The 12,403-nt window shown below is 37.7% G+C and overlaps 1 protein-coding gene across 1 annotated transcript in view; it reads right to left on the reverse strand.

Annotated features, from left to right (window-relative positions):
• LOC104338827 (vitellogenin-1-like) overlaps window positions 1–11,292 on the reverse strand; it is a 46,767-nt gene extending 35,475 nt beyond the window's left edge. Inside the window, exons 1-10 of the mRNA XM_075424060.1 lie at window positions 11,253–11,292; window positions 10,923–10,943; window positions 10,547–10,698; window positions 7,842–8,093; window positions 5,541–5,702; window positions 4,705–4,856; window positions 1,802–1,952; window positions 1,547–1,704; window positions 1,268–1,433; window positions 72–194 (exon numbers count right to left, since the gene is read on the reverse strand). Coding sequence (XP_075280175.1) covers window positions 72–194; window positions 1,268–1,433; window positions 1,547–1,704; window positions 1,802–1,952; window positions 4,705–4,856; window positions 5,541–5,702; window positions 7,842–8,093; window positions 10,547–10,698; window positions 10,923–10,943; window positions 11,253–11,292 — 1,377 coding nt within the window. The remainder of the gene's footprint in view (window positions 1–71; window positions 195–1,267; window positions 1,434–1,546; window positions 1,705–1,801; window positions 1,953–4,704; window positions 4,857–5,540; window positions 5,703–7,841; window positions 8,094–10,546; window positions 10,699–10,922; window positions 10,944–11,252) is intronic.
• Between the last annotated feature and the right edge of the window lie 1,111 nt (window positions 11,293–12,403).

A 12,403-nucleotide genomic window follows, 5' to 3' on the forward strand; every position in this document is an offset into this window, starting at 1 on the left:
GGTTTCTGAATAACGAAGAAAGAACTCAAGGCTTAATTTTTCTTTTAAATGATAAATAACAATGTGGTTACCTGGAGACATTCAGAGCAGGAGTCTGATGAAGAGCACTGTTTGTGGCACAGTGACGCGTAGCTGAGATGGCAAACCTTTCCAAGTACAGTACTTGAGCGTGGGCAATGTTTTTTCACGATAAGCTGGGGAGAAAGCATTTGTTTGTTACCACCATTAATGAAGAGCAACGATATTAAAAAATCGATTTATGTCAAATGCAAGGCAAAACCAGGCTTTGATATTTTCTGTCAATGGATTTATAGTTAATCAGTGGATATTACTGTATTTGACACTGCAATCATAAAGTAATTCTAAGTAAAATCTGGAAGGCAGATCTGTTGCTTTTATAGTGTTTCAGATTTAAATTTGGCATAGGCTATAATCCAAAGAGAGCAAATCACCCAGTTATGGGATGGGAAATTGCACGTTATTCAAGAAACATTAAACATTGATTTAGAATTGCCTCAACTATAGGTACAAACAACCTGAGATACATTGTGAAAGGACCTCAGTACGTCGGGCAGACAGGAATGTCTCATATAAGGGTAGGAGCTGACAGGAGGCACCATCTCACTGCTTCCTTGAGTGGGTGGCAGAACATTACAGCACAGTCACAGCCAGCTGTCACAGCTTTTATGGAAGGCAAAATTCTAGTCTGAGATTTATGTTCTCTACCTAGGGTAGGCAGAGATAAGTTCCTGCATCTGAGGCTAGAATTAGACCCTGCAAAAGAGGAAAAGATTGTGAAAATCTTTAGACTTTCTCCTACATGGGCTCCACATTGGCATAATTCCCTTGATTTTGATAGATCTGCTCTGATTTATACCCATCCTGCTAGGTCGATCAGGACGAATACAGGATGCAACAAATATGTATTCCTTACTCCCTAGTGTTTGTAGACACTCAGAGAGCTAATCTGATGTAACTATAAAGTACATTTGGACAAAGAGAGACTAGAAACCACTGTTTGCAGCAATAACCCTGGTCACTGAGAGGTATTTTACTTTTTGTTTCCTGTTTCATTCTGGATTCATTTTTGCCCTTTGGATTTGCATTCTCCTTCCCTTACGACAGTGATGAAACAAACTCCTTTCAACCTCACCAAAATATATAAAGCCTTTATATTTTCAAAGCATTTGCAGTCTTTTCAAAGGAATAAATACAACAGATGTTAAAATCAATAAAGAGCAATTTGAGAGTGTTTAGAGAATCCTACCGTTGCTTCCTCCATCACGTCCCGAGTTGGTGTGCTTGAACGCAGAGCCACAAGCACCATCTGAGCCATTTCCCAGTTGGTGAGTTCTTGTCTTTCCATTTTATGCCTCAAGAACCTGAGTGCACGGTGACTGGCAACTGCAGGAATTATATCTAAAATGTAGCGCCTGCAATGGGAAAGGCAAGGACCGTTTTCCAGATCTGCATTTGAATATGGTCATTCCACGTGGTCTCCAACAGAGTTTATCAGCAGAAGAATCACTACTTGTGTATCTTGTACCTGTACGCTGGCCGACTGGAGAACTTCTTCCACACTGACTCATAATTCTCCTCATTTGCTGCACGGAAGAGGTGCATAAGCTTGAGGGATTTTGCTGGTGCATCACTGGGAAACTGTTCAGATGTGGTCTCTACTAGGTCTTGCAGGCTTTCCTCTATCTGCAGGAAGATTAAAACACACAAAGTTTACACACAGTTTTCTGCATGTGTGGATTCCAGCCTCCAACAAAGGGTCTGTCCAGTAGATGAACTTTACCTGGCTTTCCACATTTTTTATTCTGAATAAGTGGAGAGGAAGCTGAAGCAATTCACTGCCAAACTGGTACTGAACTGACCCACGATTCTGGAATTCTTTTGGTGGGACCTCTGCTGTGTGCTTTTGCACGTCAGCCAAAGAAAGTTTCTGCCTGGAAAGGAGTAACCCAGGGAGATAACATCACAAGATGCAGTGTACAAATTAAAAAGAGAACAGTGTTTCTCACTCCCTGCATTGCAATGGACTACAATTGTTTCAAAAGGGTTTTGTTATTGAGGGGAAAAGGTATTTACTAATAGATACATTTGGACATGGTGCTCAGAACTGTACTCTGAGAAGGTGTGCACTTTCACAGTAGGGCTCAGATCAGAGCCAGCCTTGCCTTCCTTTGGGAATAACACGGTTTGAGAATTTAAGGAAGAAGTGGGAGGTTAGAAGCTGTGGCCTGAAGAAGATCAAGGAACAGTGTGTTGTGTCTTATGGAGTAAATGAAGGATCAGAGAAAAATAACTGATGGGAAACTTTTTTAGAAATTGTCACTTAATTTAAACCTTTTAAGAAGTTCATAAAAGCTCTGATGGGTGTGTGCCTCCTGGAAGCTTCAAAAGGAATTGAAAATTATTAGATACAATAAGAAATGCTACAATCTTTTTACTTGGACTACTATAATTCCCTCCCCATTTTGCCTGGCAACCTAAATGTCCTGAGGACTGCAGAAGATAAAAGATTCTCATGAAGCTTCAAATTTGATTTTCCAAACACAAAGGGCCAGATAAATTCAGGATTAGTCTTTGGAAAAGTACTCAAGGTTTTGGAAACTTTTCAAGGAGCATCAAACCTTCACCTTTTGTTGTTAAGGGTAAATCCAGTGAAAGACTGTCTTTGTAAATATTTTCTGTCTTTGCTACTTTTTCAGCTAAATGGATGCATCCTATCCCACTAACTATGTTTAAAATACGTCATTTCGGACACTATAATAAAGTTAAGCATTTGTACTGAACAAATGAAAACATTCCAAAAGCAATATTGTTGTACTACACCGTATCTCAAAATCTCTGTAGAAAATTGGCGTGTTTATTTTGGAATCTCTGTGATGATCTTCTGTATAATTTCTATCCACTCCTTCCATATGAATTGCAGAGAACTGCTGCAGAAAATAGCATATAACCGTTTTGCAGACAAGCCACTGGAATTTGAATAGAAATTGCTACAGAATCAGCAGAGATTTTTTCTCTCTTGAAATTTTATACAACATTATTGAAAGAGCATTTGGGTCAGAAAGTATAATGTTAGGTATACTTGGACAGATTTAACTCCCCCTTCCAGAACATGATGAATCTATTATGTCTTCATCTTCATCATTCTGGGAAGAGATATATCTGCCTAGAATAGATGGGAAAATGTTATACTCAGAAGAGAAGAGCAAATGAATACTAAAGATAAGATTAAACCAGTGAAACAATAGTAAAATCTCTCTTGGCTTTGCAAGGTGCTGCAAGAGGCTTATGCTGAATAGGTCTGAAAACTTAGCTCCAAATATTTTAAGTCCTTGATATTAGATTTTTCTTTCTTTCTTTTTTTTTTTTTTAACTGAGAAAGTGCATTGTAGAAATAGTTCTGAAGACTTGGGTGACATATCCACATTTTCCTGGCTATATTATATTTGGTCCAGTCTGCAGGGCAACGCAAACGATCTAGAGAAAATGGGGAAAAGTAAAGGCACTACACTTTCTGGGGGCTCAGTACCTGAGGGAGAGTAGTAAGGACAACAGTCTGTGCAGGCTTGCAGAAGCAGAGTTTAAATCAGCAGAAGTCCACTGGCTCCAGCCTAATGTTCACTCACTACAACCTATAATTTGGTAAAAGCACTGCAGTTGTATCTATCTTCACCTTGATTGCATGAGATAGTAAAGCTGCTTTCACTTTTACTGTGGTTTTTTTTTTTTTTTTTTGGTTAGACAAACTGAAGATGTTCATCATATTAATGAAGTTAATCAGTGATTTTTTGACATGAACTTTCTGATGTTGCAGTCTCCAAAACTGTGTATTATATCAATAGATTCTTGCAGAAGCTAAGAGAGCAGTGCAAGATTACAGCAGCTGGAGTGGGATTGAGGTATATCTCTTTATGCAAAAAGCGTCCCTCTTCAGTCGGGCACCCCTGTCTAAAGAGTCCATCACTAAAGCAGGTAACTAAAAATTTTTTCAACAGATGATTTTGAAGCAGATAAAAAAATTCTGTAACACTGAAATTTTGGGGGCCTGAGCTAAAAATGAGAAGGGGTTTAATTTCTTAGATGACCGTATTCTCCTTTTGCTCCAAACATGTTTAAGAAATATGCAAAATTTGCTGTGGAAAAGCAAATACATTTTATATGCTTCATGCCCAGTCCTTTTGCAATAAAACCCAATTTTCTATCAAGAAACTGTTCTGATGGGAGATTTGCAAGCAGCCCACTGTACTTAGGAAGTATATCGGAATCCAAAGTCCTATCTAGGTTTCTTGTGAACTAGTCTCCAGGGTCTTAAACTGCATTATTGTTTTCCAGGGAACTCTCAGGAAGTAACTGTCTTTCAAAGTGTTTTACTGCAAATATATTAGTTCACAATTTTTCAGATGGAATTACATTTGTTTTGGCTTTTATGACATAAATCAAATATCCCTGAGAAATAAAATAGTCAAACCATGCCATGTTTAGCTAACAAAATTTGGATAGTGATGTGCATGCTTCAGATTTACAACTAGCAGTGAAGGTTGTTTTTATGAACTGTTTGGGAGTTTATATAATTAAATAGTGGCAAACAATAGGTTGTGGAAGTAAAGGATTTATTTCAGTGATGGAGTTTGACCATATTACTGAGATGCTGAGTTAGCTGCTGAATTAAAGGCATGTGTACAGTACCTTGCTTCTACTATAGCATTTCCTCCTGTTATCTCATTGAAGGGTGCAAACTGGTGGACTTCCTCAACATCAGCTTGTGTGATTACAGCTTCATTACGTGTATATTTAATTTTGTAATTGTAAGTAGCGGTTGCCCGGGAATGTTTGTTTCTCTTTATAATACAAAAAAACAAAGAAACAAAGAAATTAGAAAGCCATTGAACATCTAAATTCTGTGACTAGAAGCTGTTACATCACCCACTTCAACCCACTTTTTTTCCAGGGCTATTTTGTTCATTGTCCATATGAGCACTTTATGTGAATTCTGTATGCACACTTCCACGGGAGAGGTCGGGCATGCTCCCTGGCTCCGTTCCTTTTATTGCTAAGAAGTGTGAGGTGGTTTTTCCCTTCCTCAAATGTAAGTAATTGGTTATTCCCTTGAGAAGGAGACACAGTTTCATGTGGCAGCAGTATAAGCCACATTATTTCTTGTTTCAAAGACAGGATTATAATAAGATAGAGTGGTAGCTATCTTGAACAGCAGAGACTGGACAGTGTCACTATCTTTTTTACTCAACAGAGTAGGTGAATTAACTTATGCTGATAATTAATGATTTCCAAGCCAGCTAGTTTAAGTAGTTGAAATGTGTCTGCAGTACATGACAGTCTGCAGCACAGATCTCTGCTGCTCTGTGGATCTAATTTTCATGCAGAAAGAAAGTGTTGATAAACAGTTACAGAAGATCTGACTCTTCTCTCATTTTATATGCAACAAAGCAAGAGATAACGTGGATGCCAAAGGGCTTCCTGTATATGAACATAAAATACGCATATATAATACGACTCTAATTTACCTGCTGGCAGGTCCAGCACGGATAAGTGTATGCTGAACCTGTGACCATTTGAACTTTCTCTTCACAACTGTTCAGGTCCTTGGATTTGGTCACATAGACTAAGTTTGCTCTCTTGTTTTCCTGGATTGCGTATGTTGTGTTGCAAATACCTCCGATCCCAGCCTGCAAAAATGAATGTGATCAGAGAAATTCACTCCTATGCAAAGCATCATCAGTTCTCCACATGGCATTTCCTGGTTAATTCTGTATTTTCAGAATTCCTGATAGAAATTATTGCTTTTTTATTTATGGTACTCTCCAGAAGCAAAATCGGGATGATCGTTACTTTCATCTCTTTTTCACATGTACAGGTTTCCAGTAAGCCAAATCAAAATTTCACTAAGAGAACTAAAATTCTCAAGAGTTTCACCAAGACAAGATTTGGAGCCTCAGAAAAGGTAAGTAACAATTTCCAGTTAGAACTGGAGTGCCAAAATAATTTGATCAGTCAGAATAAAATCTCAACAGCAAAGTATTTTGAGGTTAGAGGTGACATTCTGCACTTAAAATCTGCTATTATAGACAGCTCATATGTGCCTATAGAACAGGCCTTGCAATATCAGATGATCTGTCACAGTACGAGCAGCAATAATTAAAAAGAACTTCAGGAAGCAGAGTTTTTATTGTGGATTTTCTTGAGTTTGAAGTTTTAGTTCAGATCTTTAATAATATTTAAAGCATATATATTTATAAGAGCTTTTAAATCTCCTCAGTCAGTGAGGAGATTTTTGGAGAGGAAAATATTTGATTGCATTTTAGGAGGAAGGGTTATTTTCATGCTTTTTTTATTGTTATTGATAGCACAGCCACTAGAGAGAGCAGCTCCGGGCTATGTCAGAACAGCAAAATGGTCATGAGGTGGCTGGGAGGCAAGACATTCCCACTTCATCTTTAGCATAACACTATTTCTGAAGACATTGTGGATTCATTAAGGGCAAGAAATAACAATTGCCCAAGCTTTCTGAAAGACTTGTATTCTTCAAATACAGGTGTGGGGCTTCTCTGCAGACTGCAGGGTGTGGTGAAGACAGCTAGACTTTAAATGGGAATGTCCAGCCCACCGGGCTCTGTGGGATGAAGTAGCCACCTGTCTAGCTGGACTTGCTAGCTGTGTGCAGTTCACAGCTAGCTCAGATATCCTTACTCTACAGCCTGCAGAATGTGATGTAGACTTTCCCAGGTTAGTCCTTTAAACCTCTCTGCAGCTCAGATTTTGGGAGTAATAACGCTTATTTTCCTTTACAGAGTAACTTGAGACTGTCAAGCAAGGGTGTCAATGCTGATTAATCAATTGCTGTTTGAGAAAGGCAAAGATAACTTGGAAATGATTCTAGGATATGAAGTCACATATATTGCTCAGCAGCAAGACCAGGACTTATTGCTAATTGAATTAGAAAGAATGAAGATGTAAAACCAGATATGAGAAAATATCACTGCAGAATACTTGACACCAACACTCAGGTTTTTATATTGCAACAAACAGTGTGAAAATATTAAACCATGTAGTTTCTTTCCCAGAAACAACTCTACTACATAAAAACAAATTTTTTTTAAAATTAAAGTTACTCTGGTCTGCATTTTCAATAAAAATAACATGAAAGTATAATAATTTCAAGGTTTTTGCTGATCTCTGAATTGAATGTAGTCTAATCAACGTAAATATGGTTTGCAAAAAATAAACACATTGCATTTTCTGTGGTGAATAGTAATATCAGATGATTTACCTTGACTAAGATATTAAAACCTGAAAAACAGTGGAAATTCCAATAAAGCATCAACTACAACTGTCAAAGCTATTACAGTAATGTCATGGCATATATATAGTGTTTTCCTCCTAAAAGAGGAACTAGAAGAGATTAAAGTGTCTATGACTGATAAAATCAAATTACTGTTATTTTAGCTTTAATCTTGTGCTGTATCTTTAAGCTTGTTTTAATACAGTATTCAAATCTTATGAAGGCTTCAGCTTTCACAGGAGTTTCTTTCTCTAGAATCACAAGTCAGATTTTCTACAGGACCAATAATGCAAATGCATTTTCTGAAATACTTTGATCAGCCAGATTGAAAATCTGCTATTCTGTTGTTCTGTTTATACAGAGCCATCTGATGTTGTCCCATAAGAACAACTTAAACATGATTTCCCAAGCTTAGGTGTTTCTTATTAGTGAAGTTTACATCAATTCAGAAAATGGGGTAGAAGAATCTGAAGAAAAGGCTTATTTGTTTACAAAGTGACCACAATGGCCAAACCAAAAATCTCACCTCCTGTAAGCTGTATGAATGCTGCATCTTCTTTATACTTAGCTCCAGCACATTCAGAATCCCTCTGTAGATGTTCAGACCATCATCCGAGACAGAATCAGGAGCCATAAGGTTTCCAACATGGCCATTGCTATACTCAAACTTGATGGGATTACTAAGTTGCCCAGTTAGTACCTGGGTCAGTTTGAGTGATCGAGAGAATGAGCTTGTAGGCCACACACCGTTGTACTCTGCTGCTTCGATTGAGTGAATCTAGAAGAAACAGGGAATAGAATTCCTCTTTAATTTTTTCTGTTAACCTTTTTCAATGCACATAAGCATCTACAGCTTTACTCACCTCAAAAATACACTTTTAATTAATGCAAAGTATCTTCAAAGGGAAAACTTAAAAGTTGTCATTTAGCATAGCTAGTGTTGATATACAGATTTCCATATATAAAAAGAGAGTAAAGCAAATGACTGCCATATTTCCACAGTCACTGCACTCTGTTCCATTTCATAGATAATCCATATTGCTGAAGGTTGACTTGTATGAAGAAATGAGCCAGAGAAAAGCCACATGAAGCAGGTTACTACCTAAAAGTGGTATGGAAGATCTGCAGGAAATTGCAGGAGAAAGTTAATGTTGCATAAAGCATCATTAACTCCTGTTGTGAACTCTGTCGTTTCCCTTGCTGGGGTCACGGAGCACAGACAGCAGTCAGAAACTAATAACAACATGGCTGCTGGGCCAGCCAGCCAGTCATAATTAGTTTGAGCGGTGGAGAGCAGATTACAAAAAATCGTCCTTCCCTACACGTTTTGATGCGTAGCTGAAGGCTCAGGCACAGGCCCCAAACCCGCTCAGCGCTTCACACTCCAGCCACAACCTGGGGCACATCAAGCAAGCAGAGAGTTGTGCTAAACTATGCATAACTCGAATGATTTCTACCCTGTGGGAATGGGGCAGGTTTAGCTTAGTTTCTCAGAGGACCCTTCCCTTCTATATATTTTGACAACTTAAAGAGACTTTTCTCTGACACCTCAGGCTGGCGATGCGATGCTAGACGCGGATTAATTTCTCAAAAGAGCCACACAAACTAAATCCTCAAACAGCAAATCGCTGGAGACTGCACTTTCATATTTATTTTTGTTATTGTTGGTGGAGATCACTGCCAACCCCAGCAACTGAAGCTTACAGAGGAGGGTGTTACCGAGCAAATCCCTCATGCTGCCTCTTGGACATGCTCCTGGCATACTGCATACGGGCAGGTTTGGGACTGTGCGGCAGGGTCAGGGCGAGGTAGTTTTCCCTAGCCCTCGGGGCCCAGTCAGGGCTTATGCTGTCTGCTAGATTTTGAACACAGCTGGCAATTTTTACTTGTGGGTTTGCGATGAAAAAAATGTCAGCTGGAAACTGCCCAGGGAACACAGCTTTTTGCTTGGGCTGAATGCGAACTACTAGGCTACAGATGAAAGATTAATTCCCTGAACCATCCATCCAAACTCACTAATTTAAATATAACAGCAGCAAAAGAATCTATTCCTAGAGCAGAAAGGAATGAAAAGTATTGTTATCTTTAGCATAGAAATTGTCCAAAAATCTCCTGATTTTTTTTTCTTTTCTTTTTCTTGACTGAAATTATTTATGTATTTATTTTCAAAACAGAAACTTTTTCCCAAATGCACTAAGGCAGGTGAAATGGTGTTGGAAGTTTTTAGGGAACAAGAGTCAATTTCTGGTGCAGACTCATCCTGGCACACCAAGTGTTGTTTCGGCAGGAATAGGGGAGGATGTGGGGTGAGGACAAGACTGTTTCTGCCTTCTCTCTGCCAGGGAAGCCTTCTACTCACCAGTGCAGACTTGTGGCTCTTATTTCCTTGAGTTTTTTTTCAAAAAATCTAGCCATTTGCAAAGGTCATGGAAAAGCAATATTTCCTGTCTAGATCTATTATAACTGGAACTCACAAAAATACCTAGTAACAGAAGGCTAATTCAGGCTGGAAGGCTACAGCATTTACAAGCATTTATCAGACAGTCACCAGTCTTTTTAATCTGCTGTTTTCAATTTGCCACATAAAAGCTTTTAAAAAGATCATTTTTCTTCCACTTATAGAGAAGACTAAGTGGAGTTTGTGTAAAGCAATTGAAGAGTGCGTTTCAATACATTCATTAGAAGCACGTATAGGCATCTGTTAAAGGCAAAAGTGTTTTTCACATAATCAGAACTCTTAGTAATTACTCAGCGTGCGGTAAAAATATACAATTGATGATGACAAAGAATGTCATGTGGGACCCTACAGAAAAAGAAGCCACCAGATGACATTAATTATGCTAAATATTGAATCACATCCAGCTACTGTCGCATGTTTTATTGCCTTTCGTTTGCTGGTTATGAAATCAGTTGATTAAATAATCCTAGGTTGTACAGTTTGTAACAATTGGATTGATCCAGTAATACATTATAGTGCATTTCATATCACATTCCATTGTCTCCCTGACCACAAAGCAGAAGAAATCCTTCAAACCCAAGGTTGGCTTGAGCTGAGAATTACCTGGCAAAGTGCAAATAGAATTTAGGGCACTGCATAAAAAGTAATAGTGTTAGTTACATTCTCCCTGAGTAAGCACAATACATGATAAAACTTAATTACTTCCCAAAAGCTTAAAAAAGAAGTCAAGTATGAAGAGAATTTTACCTTTCAAATTGAATACATTTTCTTACCCTAATAAGACAAAGTTTTGGCCCGATACCACTAATTTCCACTTTACTTTTTATTCTTATTCCAGCTCTTGAAAGTCCTTTCTCTGGAAGTCCACTGAGAAGCATGCTTTCATAATTAAATGTATAAACCTTGTTTTCACTGAAATCGGGTTCTGCAAAGAAATGGTTCCCATAAAACATTATAGAGACTGTACAGAACATATTAAAGTACTTGTATGAGAATGTATGGAACAAAAAAGATGAATTTGTTCATTTTTGTATTGCACCTGAACAAAATTAGCTGTTGTAAAATTATATTAAACATTGATATACTTTTCAGATTCTATTTTGAATTTCACTCATTATAATTATATTAGCTGATAGGAAAATTACTTACGGTAATTAAGTTGCTGGCTCCCTGAAAGAGAAGGAAAAAAACCAGTAATGAAATGACAAAGGAAAAAAAACAAAACAAAATGTTAATGTATTTTAGTATGAAAGGCTATATCTCATCTGGTACATATGGCGTAACTCTTTCTAATTAACTTTGCTTCTAGTTCAGCACATAGCCAAAAGCCTTTTTTTACTAAACAATAAGAAAATTGTCATAAAACAACTTTTTCTATAAAATGTTAAGGTTCATATTTGTAAGTGAACTATATTTAGATTCTGAAACCTTTTGCTGAATGTATTATTTTAAATTCATCAAAACAGATAAGTTACTTACCCACCAGGGTTAAAACCAGGGCTAAGATCAAGCCCCTCATGATGGGGATAAAGTAAAGGTGAACTTGCTGCGTTCTCTTTTATAAAGGTATGTGCTGTCACATGTTTCTTTTGGCATGTTAGTTTGACAAATAAGTGTATTTTAGAATGCATATTGATCAATCAAAAAATAAACATTTCTGAGGTCATGAATGCTGACAACTTCAAATCACCTCATGATTTCAACTAGCTCCCATTCTATGTGAAACAGAGATTTCACTTTCCAAATATCTTGCTTGCTATTTTTTCCTCTTTTCTCCATATTGTAGTTATATAGTAAAACAATAATTAAAATTTAAAATGAAATAAAAATAGTTTCTCAATTATAACTAAAATAATATCATTGTTCTCCAGCGATGTCTTCAATTAATAATTCAATAATTTTATTTGCTAAAGTTTGCAGCTTTGGAAACACACCCAGCCCTGTCACATAGAAACTCTGCTTTTAGAGGAGAATTTTTGATTGATTTCATAAATTTATGATTGAGATACGTTAGAGATGCAAAGAGAAACTATCTTTCCATGGTATCTACCATGGCTGTCTTTGCAAGCATATCTTGTTACCCACTCCTGGGGAGACAAACCTTGCCAGTATGACCTTCACATTAGCTTCTGGCTGATGGTCAAAGTTTATACTGTGAAAACAGGAGGGAAATTAATTTCTTTGTTTATGAGAAGAATCTAATAAAAAATGAGTTACATTTCCAGAAGGACCTCAGTGGGTTGAGAGTGTTGGTTCCTTCAAGTGGGTACTTACAAGGCTTTGGCTGCGGCCACTCTTGGGAAAATATATCCAGAATTTCCCACTTGCAATAATAACATTTAGACCAACCCTTAGCAGAACGAAGTCGGGGGGAGTTTGCTCCCTAACCTCAGTTCTACATATTTTTTGCAAGTGTTTAACATTTACTTTGAATTTAAGCTTACCTTTTGGTCAAATGATAAATTAAATATCACGTAAAAAAACCACCTGGGTAGAAGGGTTACTGAGGGTGCAGGAAGGAGAGCTCAGGAATGTGTCTCTGGTATTTCCTTGAGGCTGTAAAAGGTACAGCGTACTTGCAAGTGATGCACACAGGCAGCCAGACTCTGTCCTCCAGCAGCAGAACTGGG

Source organism: Opisthocomus hoazin, chromosome 6, assembly GCF_030867145.1.
Source record: "Opisthocomus hoazin isolate bOpiHoa1 chromosome 6, bOpiHoa1.hap1, whole genome shotgun sequence".
In the NCBI taxonomy this organism is placed as follows: Eukaryota; Metazoa; Chordata; class Aves; order Opisthocomiformes; family Opisthocomidae; genus Opisthocomus; species Opisthocomus hoazin.